Source organism: Schistocerca cancellata, chromosome 1, assembly GCF_023864275.1.
Source record: "Schistocerca cancellata isolate TAMUIC-IGC-003103 chromosome 1, iqSchCanc2.1, whole genome shotgun sequence".
Lineage (NCBI taxonomy): Eukaryota > Metazoa > Arthropoda > Insecta > Orthoptera > Acrididae > Schistocerca > Schistocerca cancellata.
This window is the reverse complement of record NC_064626.1, coordinates 1180970918-1180997533: the sequence shown is the minus strand read 5'-3', so window position 1 is coordinate 1180997533 and position 26616 is coordinate 1180970918. Positions and strand designations below refer to the sequence as shown.

The 26616-nt window shown below is 38.8% G+C and overlaps 1 protein-coding gene across 2 annotated transcripts in view; it reads left to right on the top strand.

Moving 5' to 3' along the window:
- The window catches only part of LOC126094280 (DNA excision repair protein ERCC-1), a 98928-nt gene that overhangs the window by 13920 nt on the left and 58392 nt on the right, over positions 1–26616 (top strand). For both annotated transcript variants that reach the window (XM_049908784.1, XM_049908783.1), the window contains exons 3-5: positions 5265–5459; positions 7512–7697; positions 15504–15714. In XM_049908784.1, coding sequence (XP_049764741.1) covers positions 5265–5459; positions 7512–7697; positions 15504–15713 — 591 coding nt within the window. In that variant the 3' untranslated portion in view covers position 15714. The remainder of the gene's footprint in view (positions 1–5264; positions 5460–7511; positions 7698–15503; positions 15715–26616) is intronic.

Below are 26616 nucleotides of genomic sequence, written 5' to 3'. Positions count from 1 at the left end.
CAGAATTACAGCAACAAGAAAAACAAGTAACTAATTTTTCAATGAGTTAATGGAGTCAAATCAAGGAAACTTAAAAGTCAGCCAAAATAAATAAACAAGTGACTGTCATGTGGAGCAGAGCACTAAACTCCAAGCTAATGTGTTCAGTTGGCTAACGAACCCCTGACTTAACAGTAGATAAACATAAACTTTTGAACAACGTTAAAACAACATATAAGATAGTAGAACAAATGCAAAATAAAGTTCTCAATGAGAAAGACTTAATAACGAAGATTAAGATGCCCTATCTTTACCACAAATAATGAACAAATGCAATCAAACTTGATAGTGGAAACATCCAATAAGATAACGGATGAAACTGTGTACTCTAGTAATAGTACAAGCAGGGCATGGCACATGAAATTAACCCACTTGATATATAATTGTGTGCTGCCACAAATGAAATGTGTTACAGCAGCCATCTAGAGAGGTGAGATCATATTTTGCAAATAGCACTCAGATTGGAGCATTAAATAAAGAAACAAATCAGTTTTATAGGAGTGCACACACTAGTTTCCTGCCTAGAGACGCAAGTGGAATCAATAATCATAAACACATCCACACAACAATCCAGGAAAAACAATGTGGAGCCAACACACAGCTTCAACAGAGTGGTGGTACACCTGCAGGTCTGGTTGATCAGTGAAGCTTACAATGTTTTCCTTCCCTCTGTACTTGACCCACACGTCCAGAAGTTTTCAGCTGGCTATAACTGAGGTAATAATGATTCGCAATCCACGAACTCACCTGATTGTCTCTTCCTGTTATTGCTGCTATGCTCGGAGCCGGTAACTGTTAACTACCGAACTTGTGCTAGCCATCTACTGCCAGTTCACATCCCTATGAACCTGAACCAAATAACGCCACCAGGGGCAGATCCCTTGTACCTCACCAAGAGTATCTACAGAAGTCTACTACCTGCCATCTTCCACAGATAACAGCAGTTAATAGCACCAGGTTGTTGACTTATTGAGATGTCGAAGTACTGTTAAGTGAAAATTGTGGGACAGTGAGGAACTTGGCGTCAATAATGAACACTTCAAGTAAATTTTAGGAATGCCAGCTTCAACAGCTGTCTGCACTTCCTACCACAGCACAGTATCAAGACATTTTTTTAAATCACTGATGTCATACAGCACATGTATCCAATGGTGCCCAACAGTGCAATGCAATGATTCTTGATCATCACATTCACATTCGATTTAATAATTACTATTGTCAACACTCTTTTAACCTTTTCTGTTGCCTTTTGAATATCATATTGACTGTAATTAATGATAATTAAGACATTGTGCAAAAGTTTGTGCAAGCTGTGACTGACGCAAGACTCCTCAAGCAGTGACAATGGCGTTCCTAGTCTGAAAGTGTTTGTCCAATCAGGGGCCTGGATTTTTCTTATCTCTTATATGAATCGGATACCGTCAGAGAAAAACTAGCAAGGATGTTGTTAGCAGGCAGGTGTCGCTGTGCCGTGTCAGCAAACTGCCGTGGTGGCAGTTCCTGGTCATCAAAACACCACATTTATCTCCTGCCCAGACTGGAAGTCTTAAACATTATTGCATGACATTAGGGTAACCGTTTAACATAAGTGTTACAGGTTGTTGAGAGTTTCTGATGGAGCATTAGGCAACTGCTGACTGAAGTAAGCAAAATAAATATAATAGAAGATGCATAAGTAGCTTGGAGGTATGAAATAGTGTAGCAGAGGTCTAGACAAATGCCATACCTAATAGAAATACCTAAATAATATGTAATGTATGAACTTTAACTGATGAAAGGAGAAAATATGAAAATTGTGCAAGCAAATGGGAAAGTGGACTAAAAATGAAATTGCTGAAAAGTACAAAATGGCAAAGCAGGTGTAGTTAGAGGAACAATTCAAAGCTGTAGAAGCATGTGCGTCTATAGGAAAGATGGTTGCCATGTATAGGAAAGTTAAAGAGATTTTTGGAGAAACAAGAAGCAGTAGTTTCAACATAAAGAGCTCAGCTCAGGTAATACTAAGCAAAAAAGTGAAGCCTGAAAGGTGGAAGGAATATATAGAAGGACCTAAATAAAGGAAAGATACATGAAGACAAGTAGTATGGAAAGGAAAGAGAAGTAGATAAGGATACAATGAGATATATAGTAATGCTAGAAGAATTTGACAGAGCACTGAAAGACCGAAGTCTAAGCAAGGCCCATGGAGTAGAGGGCATTCCCTCAGAATTATTGAGATAGGGACAACCAAAACTATTCCACCTGGTATCCAAGATATGTGCAACCAGCCTTCAAGAACAATGTAATAATTCCAATTAAAAAAATGGCAGGAATGAGTATTATTGAACCATTAGCTAATAAGTCTTGGCTGCAAAGTACAAACAAACATGAGTTATTTACAGGATTGGGATAACAGTTAGAAGCTGACCAGGGAGGAAAAAAGTTGGGACTCCACAGAACTGTTGGAGCATGGATAGCAATACTGGCCCCATTATTTAGAATATAGTTTGCAGACATGTAAACCCACATTTGTAGATTTAGGGGGAAAAACTGTTGACTGGAGTACAGCCTGAAATTCCGGAGTTAGAAGAGAAGAAATCCAAGGAGCAAATTTACCTTCAACTTGTACTAAAATCGAACAGCACATGAAAGGGAAGCAGTAGTTGAGAAGGCAATGAGACAGGGCTGTAGCCTGTCCCCAGTATTATTCAGTCTGTACATGTAGCAGGCTATGAAGAAAACCAATGAGAAATTTGGAAATGGAATTGAAACTCACGGAGTAGAAGTAAAAACTTTAAGGTATGGCTGTGAGCTTGGAATTCTGTCAGGGATGGCTTAGAAGATCAATTGAAGAGAATGTATAAGGTGATCATCAATAAAATAGGAAACTACTGGAGTGTCCTTGATGTAAATCGGGCAGTGCTGAGGGAATGAAATTAGAAAATGATATGCTAAAGGTGGTAGATGAGTTTTGCTATTTGGACAGAAAAATAACCAACGCTGGTAGAAATCTAGACAGTAATTTGTCATCAAAATTATTGTCATTCGCATTTTGTCTTAGACACTCCTCTATAATCTCTCCCTCATAAAGGACTATGCGTGAAGAACTACCTATTTCACATCTACTAACTTGAATGTAATAATTACAACCTTTCGCTCAATACAACTGCTACAGTTCAACACTGAGTTAATGTCGATGTTCCTAGATGACAGTACTATGCAGCACCGATCGTTAGTAAAGTCATATTCGAGAATGGAGCATGTGAGACGTATGAACATCCATTTGTAAACAATTATATTGAAACGACAATGGAAACAATCCACACTGAAGATTGCAAAAAAAATATCATGCAATGAAAAGTTTTGTGTTGTAATGAGTAATTAAATATATTTGAATGAAAGTGTACTTTTTTGATTTAATGTAGTCCATAACTGATGGTCAGTGGCATCATTGTTTCCACAAAGAGCCTCGCACAATTATCTGTGATGCGCTGGACCAAGGAGACATTCCATTTAAACTTGAATCTTTTTAACAACCACTGCCTTATTGAACAAATTATTAATTCATCTCCAAATGGTGGCAACTGAAATCTGTTTACAGATTTTAGTTCCTCTGTGGGTAGGGAATTGTTATTATTATTATTTATTATTATTATTATTATTATTATTATTATAAGGTTTTTTCCCTTTCTATAATTATTTAGATGCTTTAATTCATGGTTGAATCTTTACATACTTTGGAATAAAATTCATAAGCAAATTATGGTACAGCAGAGATTTGTTCCTCATTAAAAGGACCTGAATCTGTCACCTGATTTTATATTTATTAATTACTTCTTGACTCATCTTTATTTCTGGCCCTGCACAGCTGCCCACACGCTTGCCACAGCACATGGTGTTTTGTAACCAGATGTATTATAGTACTTTATATTTTATTTGCTGAAGGTAGTTAATGGCCAGCCATTCTGTGTTCTCATAATTTAACAGTTCCTCAATGGAATTTTATTTTTGTTTGGAACTATTACAGTAACTATCGATTTTTTAATTGGTAATTCATTAATAGTTTTTCACCTTAATAAAATAACATACACAAACCAAGCATGCTGCCTAAGGGAATGCAATGACGGTCTTCTGACAAAGTTCTTTTATTGTACTTTTCATATTTCTCAGCCTCAAGTCACACAAATAGTTTCATTACTTGTTTTGAAACATAGATACTTCAGACGATACTGGAAGTGGGATAGACGATGCCTATCTACAGGCATGATCCACTAATAGCACATTGGAAACTGGCAGTAGCAAGTGTATGCTAAATAGCCAGAATGTGTTAATTTGGGCACTTGTGGATTGCATCTGGAGACAAGCATCATCTAGCCTGCTTGTCTAGTATCATCTGATGATGACTTGTTAAGGAGTCAAAACCAGTAATGAAATCGATGATGATGAGGAGGAGGAGGAGGTCCCATACTCAAGAGGAGCATAGGGGACGATGCGGGGAGACCTGCACTGCTGTAATAGGCAAGGTCCTTACAGAGGTGGTTTGCCCTTGCCTTCCTCTGGCTTAATGAAACTATACGAGTGATTTAATTTAATTTCATTTATTTACCCAGGCATCATCTTATAATCATATTGGATTTGTCATCATAATTGAATGAAAATAAATAGCTCAAAAATGTACATACACACAAAATATGTAAGTATGCATTGTGAGGACATGGCAGGTGGTTGGCTGTGGCCTTGATGAAGGAACCATGCCAGCAGTTGCCTGAATGATTTAGGAAAACTTAAATCAGGATGGATGGACAGAGACAAAATTTCCATCCATCCGAAAATGAGGTCAGCACCTTAACAACTCATTCAGTTGGTCCCTACTGTACAATGTTCTATTGTTCATACACAGTTTGCACAAGATAAGTTGTAATGAAAAATATTTTGCACTGTTTCTTCAACATCTCTCTACACTGTCATTGCACACTCTATAAACAACCAGCGGTGACTCCAGGACCATAAAAATGATGCTATGCCCCTTGTGCTCCTTTCAGTACATCTGGAAAATTTACTCCAGGACCAAAATGAAACACACAATAAATGAATAGCTAACGTCTTTTTAAAGACGTTTTCATCTTAGGTTTGCATCTTTTGCTCTGTTTGTTCATATTTGTATTTGAACCTATGACTAGTATTCTTGACTGAACTATGCCTTTTTCCCAAGGAAAAGACAGTATTGAAATTATTATTCTTTACAGAAAGGAAACCCACTGCTGAAGAGTATTTATAATGTTCCATGGGAGTTTTCGGAAATTATTCCTGACTATGTCATGGGCAGAACAACCTGTGCACTGTTTCTTAGTTTACGATACCACACCTTGAATCCAGATTATATTCATGAACGACTCAAACTCTTGGGTAGCCAGTATGAATTGAGAGTGCTACTTGTGCAGGTACAGCATTTGTATTTTTCAGTTATTTGTTTACATACATGCCTGTGTGTGTGTGTGTGTGTGTGTGTGAGAGAGAGAGAGAGAGAGAGAGAGAGAGAGAGAGAAGACCATACTAAAGATACTGAAGTATTTAATATTGATGTATGATAGCCATTTTTTAATTTTCTGAAAATTTGTCATTAAAAATTATATATTTGTGCATATGATTAGTTGTTCGGAGAAAGCATGAAACTGGATATATTTTGGATCCTCTTTATTGTTTTTCGTTACTTTCCTCTTTCCCACTTCAGTCTGGGTCTTCTCTCTGGTGTCCTCATAGAACACTGTGTTCTTATCTTTTTTTTTTAATTCCCATTTTATTTGTGGATTAATTTAGAGACATCTGCTTCCATTGCACTAATTATTTATTAAAACCGTGACCGGATTTGGGATATTATAAAATCCTATTGTCAGTTGTAAGAAATTATTGTATTTGGTAACACACAACATGCAGTCGGGCCAGTCAGTGTAAGAGCTCCAATCACTCCATGTTGGCAGAAACTGTTCACCGTAGGGCAGCCGCACAGTAGGAACACCATTGTTGGCATTCCTACTGTATGGCTGCTTGGCTGCGCACAGTTCCTGCCAATGTGCAGCGATTGGAGTTCTTACACTCACTGGCCCGAAGAAATGTTCTGTGTTACAAAATACAATAATATCATACTTCTGAAGATAGCGTTTTAATATCCTGTAACAGGTCTTTGTTTGAATAAATAATTAATACAGCTGAAGCAGATCTCTCTAAATTAATTATCATACCTCTCAGTTGTGGGTGTCCTACGTACCAAATCTTGGTCACATTGTATTGTTTCAAATCCTTGTGCATGTAAGCTCTGTCAGGTTTTCTGTAATGATAAACTTTGAAGTAGGGATACCTCCCTAATGGCATCTAGCATCCCATTTAACCCTGATGCCTGAAGCCATGCTGTGTGAGAATGCCCAGTGCCTCGATGGCCTCTAAAGCAGTTTATCTCATATGTTGGGCAACCAGGATAAAATGCACTGATTTTAGGCATCTAGCTCTGTCTGTTCTCGACCATTGTGTCATTAACTAGTAGGAGACCTAATGACATCCCAATCTTGTTACACAGTGAACCATTTATGTCACTGTAGTGGCAGTAGTTTTCTCCCTCTTATACAATTGGTACTTCTAATTTAATTTTGTGTGAGTGTTAGATATACTACTTATCTATTACCCTTAATCTTATCACAAAGTATTCCAGCTACTCCTTATGTGATCTTTCAGTGATTCTGGACCATCTGACAGTTGTCCTGCATATTTTGCTTTCCTTGGTATTAATTTATGGGCATATTTAGTTTTTATCCATTCTCCGCAGTATTTACGTGAACATCTGGACATTTCTGACATACAGAATATGCCGAATAGGTGGATTAGTGACTACTTCTCTTCTGAGTGTGATGCCATTTCTAATAGAGGATGTACGTGTTGTATTGATTTGATAGCACCATCCTTAAGCTATTTTTGTAAATTATCAATAACTCACAGCATATTTCCTGACAGACTTTAATTTGCAATATCTGTGGAAAGTGAGATAAGATGATCAGCCTGTATTACAGAGCTGCTTTAATCCTTTGAGTCTTTTTTCCCTTTCCTTAACAAGAAAATAAATTAGACTTCAGCCTCCAACAAAATACTCATATTTCTGAATAGTGTTTAGTAATTGCTTCTCAGTTCGATGTCTGTCAATGACTCTGTACACAAATGACCTAATGGCTATGGTAATAAACAGTAGTTTGTAAGGGCCAAGTCCACAGTTAATGTCACTCATGTGCTAAGAAGATCTATACCTAACTGTGGCAGTGTGAATTAAAATAGATGTTCTATTTCAGTCATTTAATTAGTGAAACCTATTTTTGACACGTAAGGTTGTACATGAGCACAGACACCTTTCCCTTTCTATGCTTCTTATGGTTATTTGGAAGTAATAGCTTATTGTTTTTTACTTGTTACCCATTTTCTTATGTGTAAATAATTTTCTTGTGTTTCTTCAGGTGGACACCTTGGATCCACACCATACCCTTAAGTACTTAACGCGCATGTGCATCCTTGCAGATTTAACATTAATGCTTGCTTGGAGTCCAGAAGAAGCTGGACGCATAATTGAAACTTATAAAATGTTTGAACATAAGCCACCCGACATGATAATGGAGAAACAGGACCGTGACCCATACCAGCAGGTAATGTAATACATATTGTTATACAGACTATTAAATAAATATTTTATCAATTATCATGGAACATTCGAAACTGGTAATATCACATATATGTGAAGACTTTCTAGTATGTATGGTCTAATATAAAACAATCTGTTGTTTTTTAAACATGATTAACACTAGAACAGTGAAAAAATCAATACCTTTAGAATAGTGGGAAGATGTCATTTGATCCCAATAAGATTTGCATTAAAGTTCACAACAAGATTAAAGTAAGACCTGTATTTTCCATTCATCTGTATGGCATCTACACATTTCAGATTCTTAACTTGAAGCTCTAACACATTTAGATAACTCTTTAGGTTGCAAAAGCATTGCATTTTGTTCTAAACATTGAAACCACACTTTAAACAGATTATTGGTGTTCTTTATACAGATTTTCTGCAGGCAGACCTTTTTTTTTTTCAGATGTCTTGTTACCTTTGCACTTTCCAAGTAGACATGTCTTTCCTGGTCCTACAGTTGTTTCTTTGTTTGATTGACTTTCTTGCTATTGCCCTGCTTTTTGTTATTTCCCATTCTGGTTTATCAGTCACTAGCAAGTACCTTGGCAGGTGTTGCAGTGCCACTCAGAGAATAAAAGGCTTTGTCTTTAAATTCTGTTTATTGAAGTGCTTTCCGTTACAAAATATTTGTTGTTTTCCTGTCTGGTGCATACAAGAATAAATCAGAGGATATTCTGATGTGTGTGCAGCCTATGTAGCTGTCCATATGATAAGCATAAATTTGGCAAATTTAGTTGATACACATGTAGCAATTATCCCTGTGCTTCCTTGACGGTCACTGCAAATGCCTGCCCCACTGGAAACTGCCAACATTTGAATTCAGATGGCATCTATCAGAATCATTGGGGTACACGGCAGCAGTACATCTTTCCTGACAATTTTCCATTTTAAATTGTAGCTCAATAATATTGTTCATCAACTTCACTGAAGGCCTGGAACCATTGCAAAGTCACACTGGATTTATGTTTTAGAGAAGAATTATGGGCATGTCAGTTTTTAACATTAAAACATGAGGTGGCATTCCTGGCAAAACAAGTGAATTCAAGAACTCTGTTGGATGGTTGACAACTTCGTCTTGATTCATTACTGTCACTTTACTTGGTATTTCAGTATCATTGTTGAAATTGATGTGTTAACATCATTGTTTTGGCTGTTACCATGAGCCACTGATGATTTTTCTGATTCTCTGTGGTACCAGAGAAAACTTTGTGAATCTGTTTGTTTGGGATTTTGTAGAAGTCTGTTGGCAATGTAATACATTGTGTACATTCATCACCTTATCTCTGATAAAATTAGGCCCACAAGAACCAAGATCATTTGAGCAAACACTTTTAGCGCAAAAAGCACATCTGGTGAATGTGATAGCAATCATTGTTTCAAATTACTCCAATGACAATGTTCAGGGGATGTTTTTTATTCCATTCCAAGCATTTCATTGCCGTGATGATATGATACATCAGTCAAAAATTCAGAATGCATTGATGATGAGCTACCCACTTGGTGGCAGGCACATATAGTGAGCCCTCCTGCAGGATGTCCAGTGCTGACTTCTTTCATGTGACAGCATGTTTGAGACCTTTCATTCTGTCCCATCTCTGTCTGCCATCTTTGGTTGAGTCAGTTGTCTCTTGACACTGTTGTGGAGAGAACTGAAATGGGGAGTCATGTAGTGATTGTAACTCCTCAGTCTCATTATTTTCACTGCCAGTTGTCTCTGATGGAAAATCACCATCTGAATCTGATAAATCACATTCTGGATTCTGTAGAATACATAAAATCTCTTCATCACTAAGAATGTGCTGAAACCACATAATTTAAATGCCTTTTGCCAGGAAAAAATACTAACTAACTGGTGAGGAGGAGAATGACAACAGTAACGCACAAAACATGATTGAAACATCATGTGACAGTGTCCAGTGTACACACCATTGCAACAATGCATACATCACCATTCAAGACAGTGATTCTACTTCTACAAACCAGTGTGAAGTGCATGGCAGAGAACGTTCCCCGTTTTACTAATTATTAGGGCTTCTTCCCGTTCCATTCCTCAACGGCAGGTGGAAAGAATGATGCATTACACTATCCTCATGAACTCCTATGAGAACAGTACATAAGAGGCTGTGTAGTATATTCTTCAATTCATCATCTGAAGCTGGTTCTTGAAACTTTGTAAGTAGACTTTCTCAAGATAGTTTGTGTCTATCTTCAAGCATCAGTCAATTCATTTTCTTCAGCATGTCCATGGAACTCTTTCAAAGTTCAAACAAAACTGTGCCTCTTTTTAAAAAACGACTTAATATTCACCATAGACTGTACATTTATTGCAGTATCTACTATTGCAATTTTGACCTATTTGGCTAACAGGTGCTGAAAACACATCAGTAGTCAACATCACTAAAAAGCATAAACATGATGAGAGCCTCTATGCCTCGTATCAGCTTTTGTCGCATAAACTATCCTTATGTGACCGACAGGATAAGAACACATGAAACTAAATTTGTGCTTACTGTACATATTTGTAATGAACACTCTACTCTACAGTATATGGTGTTCATTTCTGACATGTGCAGTTAATTCAATTTCCTAGGTTTTTATCTTATCTGTCACATAACAATGGTGCTTTGGGCAAAGGCTGACACAAACTATATGAGCTTACTTCATTTTTGTGCTTTTTATTAATGCTGACTGCTGCTGTGTTTTCAGCACCAATACTAAACTAAAACCAAACTAAACTCCATCCGAATAGGCCTTGGAAGGCCCAATGGTATTGACTGGGTGCCATGTCATCCTCAGCCCACAGGCGTCACTGGATGCGGATATGGAGTGGCATGTGGTCAGCACACTGCTCTCCTGGCCGTATGTCAGTTTACGAGACCTGAGCGCTATTTCTCAATCAAGTAGCTCCTCAGTTTGCCTCACAAGGGGTGAGTGCACCCCACTTGCCAACAGCACTCAGCAGACTGGATGGTCACCCATCCAAGAGCTAGCCCAACCCGACAGTGCTTAACTTCGGTGATTTGACGGGAACTGGTTTCAGTACCAGTAGCCACTTGAAAATGATCAAAAGATCAAAACTGCGATAATGGATATTGTAACAAATGAACAGTCAGCAGTGAACACGAAGTTACTAAAAAATACTATGTGACAGTCAGCCCACAACAAATACCATTCTGTAAACCTGTGGCTACTTGTGCTGTTTTTCTCTGTGTACAATCAGTTCTCCTGATAGTCCTATTTGGTATGCATTGCACTCAGTTGAGTGGCACTGTAGGATGGTCCACATGAGTGTTTTGTAAGCAATCTCCTTTGTATATTGATTGCATTTCCCTTGTACTCTACCAGCGAACCAAAATCTGGCACCTGCTCTACCTATAAATGTGTTTATTTCATCATTCCATTTCATATCAATGCAAATTGTTACATCTGTGTATTTGTTTGAGTTGACTGATTCCTGTTGTGATTCATTGACACTGTAGGTATCGGAAACCACACTTTTTTCATTTTGTGAAGTTCACAATTTTACATTTCTCAACGTTTAAAGTAATTTGCCAATTTTTTGTACCTCCTTGAAATCTTATCAAGACCCGACTGAGTACTTGTGCAACACAGCTTCTTTCAGGCAGTACTTCATTATAGATAATTGCTTCATCTGCAAAAAGTCTGAGCTTACTAATTAATATTTTTGGGAGGTCATTAATTACAACATGAAAGGCAAGTGCTCCATCACACTTGAGTGGGGCACACCAGGAGTTACTTCTACATATGTCAATGACTCTTTATTCAAAGTTATATGCTGCTTCCTTCCTACCGAGAAAACCCGAATTCAGTTATCAGCACAAGTTTCACTTGGTACCCCCATACGATTCCAGTGATTACTGTAGGTGTGGTACCATTTCAGATATGTCTCACAAAGAAAATGCAATGTTAGTACATTTGTAATTATCAAATCACCAATATTCAGAAAATGAGTTACGTGTCGGGGATCAATTGAACCCTCCACTGTTCTAGGTATACTACATGGAATTTCCAAGAAATCATGAAAGTTAGCAAATAGCAGTACACTGTTGTCAGGAGTAAGAGAAATAAGGAATAGTTATGAAGTTTGGTGGAAAAATATCAAAAAATGCATTTGTTGTTGCAGAAATAAAACCTTAAAGGGGCCTTTTGACCTCTTCCATTGCTCTAGTGTCAAAGTAAGGGGCAGAGAGAAGTATGAAGATAGAGTATGGGGAGGGGGAGAAGGGGGGGGGGGGAGAGAGAGAGAGAGAGAGAGAGAGAGAGAGAGAGAGAGAGAGAGAGAGAGAGAGAGTAGTCAAAACAAATGGCATGCTTGGAACAAGAGTACGATAAGGCTGTTTAGCCAACAATCCTGTAGTCTCAGCAATACTCCATGTCTTCCAAGCCAAAATGCTTCAAGGCCACCATAATCTGCTTGATTGCCCCATACAACAGCAAGTGTCAGCCAGGTACTACCTCCAAACACTGCTTGTACATCACAGGTAAAGTTCAGATGGAGTCCACGAAAAACATTTCGACCTCCAATCAATTGCTGTTTATTAAACTGCCCAGCCAAGTCAATATCAGTCGCCTTCAAACTGCGATACACAGGTACACTGCACCGCCAGCGACGACGGTAACCACGTCGCAGAGACATTGCTGTGGCACGTTAACCAAGTGAACGTAGCAAGCCAACGCCCAGCGAGACACCCAGAGCTATGCGCCCGCAGTCCTCGACGTTCGCAGGGCGAATGACGCTCCGTGCTGCGGCGCACCTAGACCCCAGTAGCGCTTATCGCAACCACAACTTCCGGTCGCCATGCGCTCGCAGAGCGCCAGCGCGCCTTATCAGTCCCAACTGCCACGACCGGAAGCCAATTATTCTGCAGCACGGGCCTAGTAGAACTAGGGCCCGTGTTGCCCGGCGTGTTGTGTTAACGTGCCACAGCAATGCCTCTGCGACGTGGTTACCATCGTCGCTGGTGGCGCAGTGTACCTGTGTATTGCAGTTTGAAGGCGATTGATATTGACTTGGCTGGGCAGTTTAATAAACAGCAATTGATTGGAGGTCCAAATGTTTTTCGTGGTCTCCATCTGAACTTTACCTGTGATGTACAAGCAGTGTTTGGAGGTAGTACCTGGCTGACACTTGCTGTTGTATGGGGCAATCAAGCAGACTATGGTGGCCTTGAAGCATTTCCAGATGCTAACATTTTGGCTTGGAAGACATGGAGTATTGCTGAGACTACAGGATTGTTGGCTAAACAGCCTTATGGTACTCTTGTTCTGAGCATGCCATTTGTTTTTTGAGGGTGAGAGAGAGAGATCCAGATGACAGTTGTGTGACCATTATTAAGTTGACCAGGTTGTTCTGAATTGCATGTTCTGTTTGTCAGTGGTCAAACTTTCAGTTGGCCACAGTTTGGCAGTTGTCATTCCTACAAGTGGACTGTTGATTACTGGTTGTGTCCACACAAAAAGTTTTACCAAGGCTCCATTGAAGTTGCTGTATGACATAGCTGCTTGCACAGTTGGCTCTAGTTCTAATTGCATCGACAGAACTGCAATAGAATGTGCTGGGTTTAAATTTGACAGGTAATGGGCCTAAATTATTCACACTCATGTGACTCAGGTGACAGGAGATTTGTATTAGGTGTGGCATAAGGTGGGAAGGCGTGGGATAAGACCTGGATAATGTTAGGAACAGAACAGAGTCGAATGTGTACGAGAGTGATGGAAAGAGAGTGAGAAGGTTAGTGGGAAGGAGTGAGCAAATGAGGAAGGGATAAAAAGAAAAGAAGGGTAATTGTGGAGAATAGAAGAGGAAAATTGGTGGTGCAGCTTATACAGACAAGTTTCACCCTCATGGCTCTGTTATGTACAGGAATATGTTACCCATTTCTTTCTTTGAATCTACCATATTTACTCGAATCTAAGCTGCACTCGAATCTAAATCGCACCTGAAAAATGAGACTCGAAATCAAGGAAAAAGAATTTTCCCGAATCAAAGCCGCATCTGAAATTTGAGACGCGAAATTCAAAGGGAGAGAAAAGTTTTAGACCGCACCTCCAAATCGAAACAAAGTTGGTCCATTGTAACATGAGACACAATTCAGGTCGAATGCATGAAGATACAACTACAGTAGTTTGGTTCGAGTCATAAGCTTAACAGTTAAGCTTTACCAAGTAACCCTTGCTATGTGTCAAGCGCTCCGTCCTTATTTGTATGGGTACCCTTCCTTTTTCATGTGCTTCGTCTGATTTGAATCGATTGCTTATTTTGCTTTGATCTGATAAGTGCTGTTCTCTTTGTTATAGGTATTTACGTCACTAAAACTGCATTATTTTAATGTGTCATGCATTGTTTGTCGCATTCTGATAATGAGTGTTTACAACCTGTCGCTGCTCGTGGCATGGCTTGCTTTTGTGCGTGCTACCGCCGCTTACAATAAAAAAAAGAGAGAAATTGTCTCATAAGCGAAACTATGGCAAGAGACTGCTATTTGTTCTTACTTACACTGCTGCTTTCTTTAATAATGATCAACAAGAACCAAGTAATAGACTGCGTATGATAGAAGATGTTCTGAACGAGAGTTTAGCAAAAATTTTTCTCCTTTTGAAAATATTTGCAGACGCCTCTTTAGTACATTACATTCTGCAAAGAAATTAGAGTCATCTTAGATTTAAAAATCTATTCAGTTGCCGTGCCTCATTTCTGACTGTATCACTATTGAGCACAAAAATAATGTGAATATAAACATGACATGATATATATATTCTTCCACGTTTGCTGTTGTCTCATTGTAGTTTCCTAGTTTATTAGGCAGACAGGATTTAAATGAGATAGCAGCAAACACGAAAGGATACATAGCATAATGTTTACATTCTTCTACCTTTTCTTTTAATTTATTTACTGACGCAGAGGTTTTGGTGCCAGTATTTATCTTTGTGCCTGCAAAGCATGCCTGTGTAGCGCTACATATATTCGACGGCAAAAGTTAGTTGTGGCGGCACCTACCAACATTTTTCAGGACTTCTGCTTACTTTGTACTCGATTCTAAGCTGCAAGCGGTTTTTTGGATTACAAAAACCGGGAAAAAAGTGCGGCTTAGATTCGAGTAAATACGGTACTCTACTACCGTAGTAAGCATGCAAAACTTTTCTGTCAGTTTCTGAGGAACAGGTAAATTAGTGGTAAACTGCAAACTTTTGGCAGCATCAACTCTGTTGAAAGTGCTGCATTCTTTATTCATTATATTATGTTTTAATTTTGGTGTAAAAAGAAACAGCCAGAGCTCCAATTAAAATGGATGTTTATTTTATTTAATTGTATCCGTATTTTGCAGCTTCAAATGTGACTGTACTCAATACACTTGAGGTATGAATTAAAAAAAGTTTCGCATAAATTTTCTGCATTGGACTTACAAAGCTTGTAACCTAACACCAAACCTTTTTGTAACAGGAATATGCATTTCATCTCATTCAAGAGAACAAATAAATCATGTATTAAGATAAATTACACCTGAAGATGGACCCACAGAGTCAAAAATGCATCGTGTAATGAATAAACCTTTTTAATTCATACCTCGAGTGGGATGTTTATTTAGTCGGTGATTGGGTTCGAGTGAAGCCCATTCTCATGCCAACCACACTGGAATTAAGCAATTTTTTTAATTAATTTGTCATTGCCACATGTGACTGTTGAAAATATTTGAAATGTAAGACAATGTGACAAAGATTTTATTTATTTACTATATCTTTTTAGATTTCAAATGCTCTCACATCTGTCAGATCAGTTAACCGGACAGATGCTGCAACCTTACTGTCAACTTTTGGATCATTAGGGAAGATAATAAAAGCATCACAAGATTCTTTGACACTTTGCCCTGGGCTTGGCCCACAAAAAGCCTCAAGATTGTATAAGGTGCTACATCAGCCATTTCAGAAAGACAGGGTAAAAAAGCTGAAGAAATAAGGTAAGAATAGTCAAATTTCCTATTAATTTCATTATTTTTTTTAGTTAACAAACAATGATATTTGTCTTCCATTTCAACAGAAAGATAGAAGAAGAGAAAATGATATGTCATCTGACCAAGGTTTTCTTCAATCCAGTCAATCCCATATTGTTGCTGTTACTGTTGTTGTCTTTAGTCCAAAGACTGGTTTGATGGAGCTCTTCGTGCTACTCTGTCCTGTGCAAGCCTCTTCATCTCTGATTAACTACTGCAACCTACATCCGTCTGAGTCTGCTTATGTATTAATCTCTTGGTCTCTTGGTACGATTTTTATCCCCCCTCCTCCTCCCCCTCCCCCTTCCCCAACACTTTCCTCCGGTACTAAACTGGTGATCCCTTAACGTCTCAGAATGTGTTCTATCTCCTACTCATGTTGTGCCACAAATTTCTTTCCTCTCCAGTTTTGTACAGTACCTCCTCATTAGTAATGTGATCTACCTATCTAATCTTCAGCATTCTTCTGTAGCACCACATTTCAAAATCTTCTATTCTCTTCTTGTGTAAACTGTTCATTGTCCATGTTTCCCTTCCATACATGGCTACACTCCATTCAACTACTTTCATAAAAGACTTCCTGACACTTAAATGTATATTTGATGTTCGCAAACATCTCTTCTCCAGTAATGCTTTCCTGGTCATTGGCATTCTACATTGTATAACCTGATTTTATTCAACTGCATTCCACCATCCCCGTTTTTCTTTTGTTGATGTTCATTTTATACCCTCCTTTCGAAATGCTATCCATTCCATTCAGCTGATCTTCCAAGTCATTTGCTGTCTCTGACAGAATGACAGTTTCATTGACAGACGTCAAAGTTCTTATTTCCACTTCCTGCACTTTAATTCTTACTCCAAATTGTTCTTTGGTTTCCTTTGCTTCATGCTCAGTGTACAAATTGAATAGCATCATTGATAGGCTACAACCCTGTCTCACTCCCTTCTCAACCACTGCTTACCTGTCATGCCCCTGGGTTTTTAACTGCCATCTAGTTTCTGTACAAGTTGTAAATAGCCTTTTGGTCCCTGTATTTTACCCCTGCTATCTTCAGAATTTCAAAGAAAGTATTCCAGCCAACATTGACAAAAGCTTTCTCTAAGACTACAAATGTTGGTTTGTCTTCCCCCAACCTATCTTGTAAGACAGTCTTAGGGTGAATATTGCCTTACGTATCTCTACATTTCTCTGGAATACAAACTGATCTTCCTCAAGGTTGTCTTCTATCAGTTTTTCCAGTCTTCTATAAAGGTTTCGTGTTAGTGTTTTGCAACTATGACTTACTGATAGTTCAGTTAATAATTACACCTGTCAGCACCTGCTTTCTTTAGAATTGAGAAATTATTGTATTCTTCTTGAAGTCTGAGGATATTTCACCTGTCTAATACATCATACACATCAAATGGAAGAGTTTTGTCATGACTGGCTCTCCCATGGCTATCATTGTTTTGACAGAATGTCGTCTACTCCCGGGGCCTTGTTTCGACTTAGATCTTTTGGTCCTCTGACAGATTCTTCTCCCAGTATCACATCTCCTATTTCAACTTCATTTACATCCTCTTAAATTTCTATAATCCCATATTTATTATAAATGCAAAAGTTTAATTTAATTGAATGGACAAAATATCTACCCACCAAGCAGTGGCAGAACACACACACAATAAAAAGTTATAATTTGGCAAGCTTTTGGAGCCAGTTCAGGAGAGACTTACCAGATGGGATGAGAAGGAAAGACTTCTGTCGCTGCTTGTTGAGTAGATTTTTTATCTATCCAATTAAATTATTTTGTCAGATATTGTTTGTTTTTGTTGTTACAAATGTGAAAGTTTGTGTATTAGTATGTTTGTGCTCTTTCATGCTGAAATGGCTCGATGGATTTGGAACAAATTTGGAATGAGATTAGCTTTTACCCTGAATTAACAAATAAGCTACTTTTCACAATGTGAAGTAAAGATATTTATTGATTTGAAGAATATAATGCGAAATGTGGAACATTAATTACTCTTAGAAAAAGCTATTTGTACTTTGACTTTTGAACTGTATCATATTTGTTAAAATGCTTTCATTGTGTAATATGTCCTACATAATACGATTCGACACAATGAGTACAATCTTCGAAGCGTTTATTCTCTATTTCCATACGAGCTCATAGCATATTAGCCGCTGAGCATCGAGCTTATCTTCTAGCTTCTGTGACACTTGAACACTCACAATGGTGTCATTTAAATGCTATACAACAGAGACATCATCCCTTTTTTATGTAGAACATGGTAGGCTTTTAGTGAGGCTGGATTTGATTAAGATATGCAAGTACATCCGCTGGTAAGAGGCACACACATGAGGACATATGATGCTGTTGCATGTACAAATACAGGGTGACCCAAAAAGAATGACCTGATTTTAACTTGTAATAATATTGAGACAAATGTCACTAGGTAACTGAAACAGCGCTAAATGAAATCGGCATGGTCTAGAGTTTCAGAAAAAATCCTCTAGATGTCGCTACCAGCACTGACCTGGAGTGTGCAGCCAGTCTCACTCAGTGTGGCATCTGCGCAACGGAAGGTGTATTGTGTTATTGAATTTAGTCACACTCAGTCAGTGATCGCATTTCAGCGAGCATTTCATATTCGATTTCATGCTAAACCACCATCACCAAAGAACATTCGACAGTGGTATAAACAGTTTGAAGAAACAGGGTGCCTCTGTAAAGGCAAAAGTCCTGACTGGCCAAGTGTTCCTGGACAAACAGTGGAACAAATCCAACAAGTATTTGAGCGGAGCCCCCGCAAGCCTACGCATCGCTCTAGCCGAGAACTTGCGTTACCGCGCATGACAGTGTGACGTATGTTATGGTATCGTTTAGCCCTCAAACCGTACCGATTACAACTGGTACAAGCTCTTCAAGATATTGACAAAGTGAAGCAAGTGGACTTTAGCAGTGCTATTCTAGAGGACATGGAAGACGACACTTTTATGGCACGGTTGATATTCAGCGATGAGGCAACTTTCCATATTAGCAGTAAGGTTCACAGTCATAATGGGGGCTCAAAAATCCTCATGAAACAATTTAACATGAATGTGATTCACCAGAAGTGAATGTTTTTTGTACTGTTTCGCAAAGCAAGCTTTATGGAAGAAACTGTAACAGGACAATCATCTTGCAATGTTACGGAACTGGTTATTCCCACAACTTGACTCTGACAATTTCATCAATCAGCAAGATGGAGCACCACCACACTGGCACAACAACGCACGCAGTTTCCTCAATGCCAACGTGCCTCAATGTTGGATAGGGTGTACAGGACCGCGAGACCAGGCTTTACACTCTTGGCCTCCTTGGTCCCCTGATTTAACACCATGTGATTTCTTCCTGTGGGGATATGTTAAACAATGTGTTTATGTTCCTCCCTTACCTTGTGACATTGGTGAACTAAAAATCAGAATATCAGCTGTTGTTGATTCAGTGACAGGAGACACCTTACTCTCAGCTTGGGATGAATTCGGCTCTCGGCTAGGTGTTGTCCGTGCAGCCAGTGGAGGACATATTGAACATTTATGATGGATTTTTATAAACTTCTGTCTTTTCTGAGTAATGTAGTATGCAAATTGTTGGTGTTAAGCCCTTCTTCATAATAAATAATTCTATTTAAAATCAGGTCATTCTTTTTGGGACACCGAACTGGAAATTGCTTGTTTTCTTCCTTCGTTAAGTTAGCATGTTTATTACTCATTCACACTGAAGCCACTGAATGGATTTGGATGAACTTTTGAATGGAGATTACCTATATCTGAATTAACGCATAGGCTAAAATCAAGCAATGGAAAATCCAGGATGCTACCTTTTATTCTGAAAAAAAAAAGCACTGTTCCAATAGGATGGTCAACATGACTACTGTTGCCATGGGATCGGTAACGTGCACATTTTTATGTGATCATTTCCCACAATTCTGATTTTCTCTGTCTCCTCTATTAATTCTGTCTAATAAGAGTTCCAAATTGACAAACAGTATTCTAAATTTTGTTGAGAGAGGGTGTTGTCAACTGCCTCTTTCATGGTGTGTTTGATTTCCATGGTTTCTTCGAATGAATCTCAGTCTGGAATCTGCAACAAGTCTTATGTGGTCATTCTACAGGAAATGCTTCAGATCCTTACGCCTGCAAATTTTATGATTGTGGCTGTGTCTGATGATTGATTGCCAATTGTTTTATCAAACAATGATGGGTGTGATGTGATTCTGTACATTTTCCTGGTGTCTTAAATGTTTATGCTCTTCACATGTATCCTGCCGGATATGATTGTCTTCACTACATGATAATTCAGTGATCCATCTGGCCACGATCTTCATGTGCAATCACTGGGTACACAATCACACCGGAATTGAATGAATATCAGAAACAGCGGCTCCTTTGTACCCCAGGTATAGGCCACTGCACCTGTGCAAGAAGCAGAAGAGCTGCCCCCTGCGAAGCGAAGAATTGCAGCACTGCCGATAGGGAAGATATGGATATGGAACACTATTTTATTTGATATAAAACAACAATGGTCTGGTTAAGACCCGCTACATCTTAATTTGTGATTTATCACTTTCGCCAGTTTCTACCACCAGCGGCGCTGCAATTCTTTGCTTCACACGGGGTAACTCTTCCACTTCTCAAGCAAGCACAGTGGCTTGTGCCTGGGGTGTAAAGGAGCCACCGTTCCTCATGTTCATTCAGTTCCAGCGTCATTGTGTACTTGGCGATCACACCTGAAGATGGCAGCCAGGTGGATCACTGAAATATCGTGTAGTGAAGACAATCATATCTGGCAGCATACCAGTGAAGAGCGTAAACAGTGATGGGTCTTTGCTTCAAGTGTTGATCCTCTGTGGGTCATCTAGCATTTCACTACAGTTTTCTAGCAATGTGACTTCGTGATATACAGTAGCATCATCTGTGCTGAACAGCATCATATAGCTTCCAGTCTTTTCCACGTCGTATCCACATTGAATAAAAAATTAGCCAACCTCTGGAGACATCAGGCTAGCCTCAATTAGGGCTTCAATTCAGCAAGGAAGAGTGTGTCCAGAAGTTTCTTCAGGTATACCATATCAGCTGGAGCCATTCACATTGATCAGATCCCATAGTGCTACCTAGTTGCAATGTTGTTGATTGTTATGGTTCACTTGGTATCCCATGTCCCAGACATTTTCTGTGACATTAAGATTGGGCAATATAGTGGGCTAGTTAAGGTATGATAGGGTTACTGAGTGTTCTTCAGACTAAGCTGGCTGCTGTTTTTTTGGAAGACAGAAGTGCCCACAGCCTACTCTTCATGTCAACATAAATGTTTGGGCCCTGACAGTACTTAAATAAACACTTTGATTTATGTTCACTGTAACCTGAGTGAATGGCCCCAATTTATAATTTGAAAAACACCTCCAAAACATCATGGAAACACTCTTTCTTTACTGCTTCCGTACAGTGCAGGGTAAGTGCCTCACTGAGCCGTCAGCGCACTCATCGCCGTGCCTTGTTTGAAAAGGGGCAAGAACTTCAACTTACCAAACCACACTACACACCTCCAACTAACTACAGGCCAGTGTCTGTGTTGTTTGACCCAAGATGTGTTTAAATAAAAAAAGAAATGATTGTCAGATGGACTGACTCAGCAAATAGGAAAGTCAAAATAACCTTCAGTGAAATTAAAAGCAAGGGTGGTAACGTTAAGAGTGCAATGGAAATTTCACTGCTAAACACAGAGCAGAGAGTGGGTCAGTGGAAAGACTACATTGAAGGCATCTATGAAGGAGAAGATTTGTCTGATGTGATAGAAGAAGAAACAGGAGTTGATGTAGAAGAGTTAGGGGATCCAATATTAGAATCAGAATTTAAGAGATTTATAGGACTTATGATGAAATATGGCAGGAAGGATACATAACATTCCATCATAATTCCTAAAATTGTTGGGGGATGTGGCAACAGAATGACCATTCATGCTGGTGTGTAGAACGTATGAATCTGGTGATATAGCATCTGACTTTTGGAAAAATTAAAGACTGCAAAAGCTGACAAAAGTGAGAATTATGGCACAGTCAGCTTAACAGCTCATGCATCCCAGTTGCTGACAAGAATAATATACAGAAGAATGGTAAATAAAATTGAGGATGTTTTAGATGACGATCAGTTGGGCTTTATGAAGGATAAAGGTACCAGAGAGGCAGTTCTGACACCGTGATTGATAATGAAAACAAGACTAAAGAAAAATCGAGACATATTCATAGGATCTGTAGACCTGGAAAAAGCATTAGACAATTTAAAATAGTGCCAGATGTCCAAAATTCTGAGAAAAATAGGGCTATGCTGTATGGAGAAATTGGTAATAAACAATGTGTGCAAGAACCAAGAGGGAATAATTAGAGTCGACAATCAAGAACAAATTGCTTGAATTAAAAAGGTGTAAGACAGGGATGTAGTCTTTCATCCCTACTGTTCAATTTCTAAATAAAAGAAGCAATGATGGAAATAAGAGGAAGCTTCAGGAGTGGAATTAAAATTCAAGGTGAAAAGAGATCAGTGATAAAATTCACTTATGACGTTGCTAACCTGAGTGAAAGTGAAGAAGTATTAAACAGTGTGCTGAATGGAATGTACAGTCTAATGAGTACAGAATATGGATTGAGAGTAAATCGAAGAAAGATGAAGGTAATGAGAAGTAGTAGAAATGTGAACAGTGAGAAACTTAACGTCATGATTGATGGTCATGAAGTAGATGTAGTTAAGGAATCCTACTATCTGGACATCAAAATAACCAATGATGGACAGAACAAGGAGAACATCAAAAGCAGACTAGGACTGACAAAAAGGGCATTCCTGGCCAAGAGAATTCTGCTAGGCCTTAACTTGAGGAAGAAATTTCTTCGAATGTACATATGGAGCACGGCATTTTATGGTAGTGAAACATGGATGTGGGAAAACCAGAACAGAAGAGAATCAAAGCATTTGAGATGTGATGCTACAGATGAATGTTGAAAATTAGGTGGACTGATAAGGTAAGGAATGAGGAGGTTTTGCACAGAATCGGAGACATGAAGGAATATGTGGAAAACTGACAAGGTGAAGGGACGGGATGATAGGACATCCATTAAGACATCAGGAAATGACTTCCACTGTACAGGGCAAAAACTGTAGAGGACAGAGATTGGAGTACATTCAGCAAATTATTGAGGGCGTAGGTTGTAAGTTCTACTCTGAGATGAAGTAGTTGGCACAGGAGAGGAATACGTGGTGGGCCACATCAAACCAGTCAGAGGGCTGATGACTCAAAAAAGGGAGCAGTTGAATTGAATTCAATTCTTATGTATGTGTTGGAGTAAATGAGAATGAGATGTTAATTTTCGGCCTGTAAGGAGACGATGTGTGAGCCAAGTTGGAGGAAGAAGGCAGACAGTTTCAGGGCACAGACTAGCTGGACCTCGATGGATAGTACTTCATGGTGAATGAATATTAGGTAAGCAATATTTATTACATATAAAAGTAGTGTTCAGGTAGCTACTTAATGAACCGTCTGGTGCATGAAGTGATGTATAAAAAACCACTTCATGGCCCATTCCCGCCTGAAACAATTCAAACCTTTATCGGAAAAAGAAAAAGAAACACATATCATTCATTCACACAAGCAAGTCCACCTTATGTGCACGTGACTGCCAACTTCAGCAGCTTGGACCAGAAAGCAACAGTCATGTGAAATGGAAGCAGCAATCTGGTGGGGGAAGGAGAAGGGGTTGCAATGTACAATTGGGGGGAGATAGTAGCATATCTGGTGGACTGTGCAGGGACTAGACTGCCAGCAGGCACAGCATCAGGAGGTTGTGGGGCATGGGAGCAGGGAAAATGGAACGAAAAATGAGAGGAGTGAGGAAAGACAGGCAGGTGCATTGGTAGAGGGTTTCTGGCTACCCAGCTCACCTCCTAGCTGCAGTTCTGTCGGTAAGTCTTCCTGAACCTTCCTCAATCCCTTCAATACTCCTCAGGGGACAGCAAAACTGATTCAGCTGCCCGCGAAGTGCATGATGCAGAGTTTCCTGTAAGTTTGTCATCTCCACTCTTGCAACCAAACTGCTATTACCTATAGATTGCAACAATCTTGTCAATTTAAAACATGGCTGTCCCTCAGGAATCGTATATAAGTTTCAGCATAGGAATCAGACAGCCAACTGGTTGCAAAAAACTATTTGGTACCTATTGACTTAGGTTATGACGCCTCTAAGGAGGTCTTCATCAGAGTGAAATAGTCTGATGTTGTTCATAGCAAGGAATATGTGTCAGAGGCTTGAATGCGTTTAATTTTGATTTTTGACTTGAACATATCTACTCAAAACTTGGACCATTGATTTCTCACAGAGTAACTTTACAGTTTCTTAAAATTTCATTCTCATGAAGACATCCTTAGAGGTGTTGGAACATAGATCAATGTACCAAACAATTATTTCAACTGGTTGGCTGTGAGATTCCTATGCTGAATCTTGTCAATGTTATCCTCACATCCTGTGCCTGCACTTGGGCTTGTACTGCTCCCAAATCTTAATTCAGAACACTAGCTGAGGCTCCAGTATACTCCATAACCTCCTAGGTAAGCTGTCTAAGCATACATGTAGCACCACACTTGATCTTCATAATCTGTGTATAATGCCACTTTGTTGTTGCTCTATTTGTCTCGGCCAACTCTTTTGCAGCTCCTGCAATTTCATTCAGCCTGTTCACATCACTTGTTTCTGCTGTCCTGCACAATGTTTTCAGTATCCTACACACTCTGCATGTATCCATCCCCTTATTACCGTTCAGGCCCTGTGCACCCTGCTGACTGTTGTCACTGCCCAAACAGTAAACACTGACCTCACTGATCAACTATAGCTGGACAATAATACATCTTATATGAAATGTATTCACAATCGTGAATATGGGCAGCCATCAGCTGTGTAATGGAATGACGACAAGGAAAATTTGTGGCAGACGAGGACTCAAATCTGAATTTCCCACATATTGTGAGTGGAAAAAGATCCAGGAGGGGAATCTCTCTCAAGTCATGGAGTTTCTTAATGAAGAGGTGGAGGGAATGTGGCGTTCACCTGCTTTATTTCTTCGTTGATATTCCTTGGTGTTGACATACTGCATTTTTATACTGGCTGAAAAATGGGGGGGGGGAGTTCAACACTGACTACTGTAAATGATGTAGCCGACAGTTGCACAGTTGCTTTTCACGGTTCTTTACTTTCACTGTTCACAACCCCACAATATTACACAGTTATATGGCCAGTTCACTAGTGGTTAACTTTTGATAAGCCTCATTCATAGTTTTCAAGCAAATGTCAGCATACTGCTACAATAGTTTATTGAATGTCTATGAGCAGTAAAAACCTAACCACTCAGTTCTTGCAGAATAATACGGTATGTGTGGTACTATTGAACAGACACTGTCATTATTTTAACACACGGCCTATTTGTGTTGCACTTATTTCACAGTTAAGTTGATGCATTGTTGTTGGCCTAACCAGTATAGGTTTCTCGACTGAAAATCGGTCGTAAACTGACTGACTCGGAACCAAAAATCAGGTCTTTATATCTCCTCACAATAATAGGTACTGAAACTACACATTGTTCGATGTTTGATTTACAGAAATAACAATTAAAACATAACTCATTCAATTAACTGAATATATAGAAAAATTCCTTCTTTTCAACAGTTTCTTCTATTACAAGCATTAAGCCGATTTATTTGTTTAATTGATGACAATAACAGGTATAATTATACAAACAATACTTATGACAAAACTGGTAATTACTTTGGAATTAATTAAGAGCTGGTTTTGCTAATATATTTTCAAATAGAGCCAAATAAATACTGTCGGAATCCTAGTGGTTCTTCTTCCAAATGTTTATAATTATTACAGAATTTATATTTGTTTATAAATCAATAACAGAATCTAAGTCACGAAACAATTACAGGTTTCACCCTATAACAAAAGTATTAACTAGAAATGGTCAAAATAAATTAGGAAATTAATTACATACACAAAACTAAGCATAAAATTAGATCTGGTGCTATATTTCTCATGACTGAGGACCAACCTTTCTCTTTTACAAAAATGCAGATTATACTCATGTAGGCAAAAATGAAAATAAAATGAATTTAAGGAGGCAGATGGCAGAACAAGAGAGGGGGTAGAAAGATCCCAGCTTGCTTCGTCACAGGAACCATCACCATAAGCAGAATCCATGGAGATACTGTTCCACAACATAATTATGTACCCTCAGCACCTGCCTTACACGTGGAGTTTAAAACTATGGCCGACAAGAAAAAGAAACAACGTAATTCACTCCTTTTCTGTGCGTACTGGAAAGAAAGGGAGCACTGGGGCCAAGATTGCTGAAACGTTGCAACCTTGCAGGCTAGAACAGATGCTCTGTAGAAAAAGAACTACTGCTTCTAATGCCTTAGGTGTGGCCACAACAAAAATCAGTGCTTTAAACGGGGAAAGGCATACTGTGTGAAATGTAAAGGTGAGCACCACATTTCCATCTGCAACAGCCACCTCACAGCAGACAAGACCACCTACAATAAATCAGACCATAACACAGAAACCAAGATGGCGGCAGTCTTAGGCCAAGTATTTCAGCAGTACCCTAATATGAATTATTTACTAACTTCATAAATGGAAAATAGGTTCTAAATTGTTTAAGAAATGATGTATTGTTATGTATTTTTCTATATTAAACCTAAAAAAAAGTTGTATTTAAGTCACAAATTATGCAACAAGTACTATGATGAAGTAAAATTTGGAGATGTGACTCAAAATCACATCCAAACAGACTACTACACTACACAA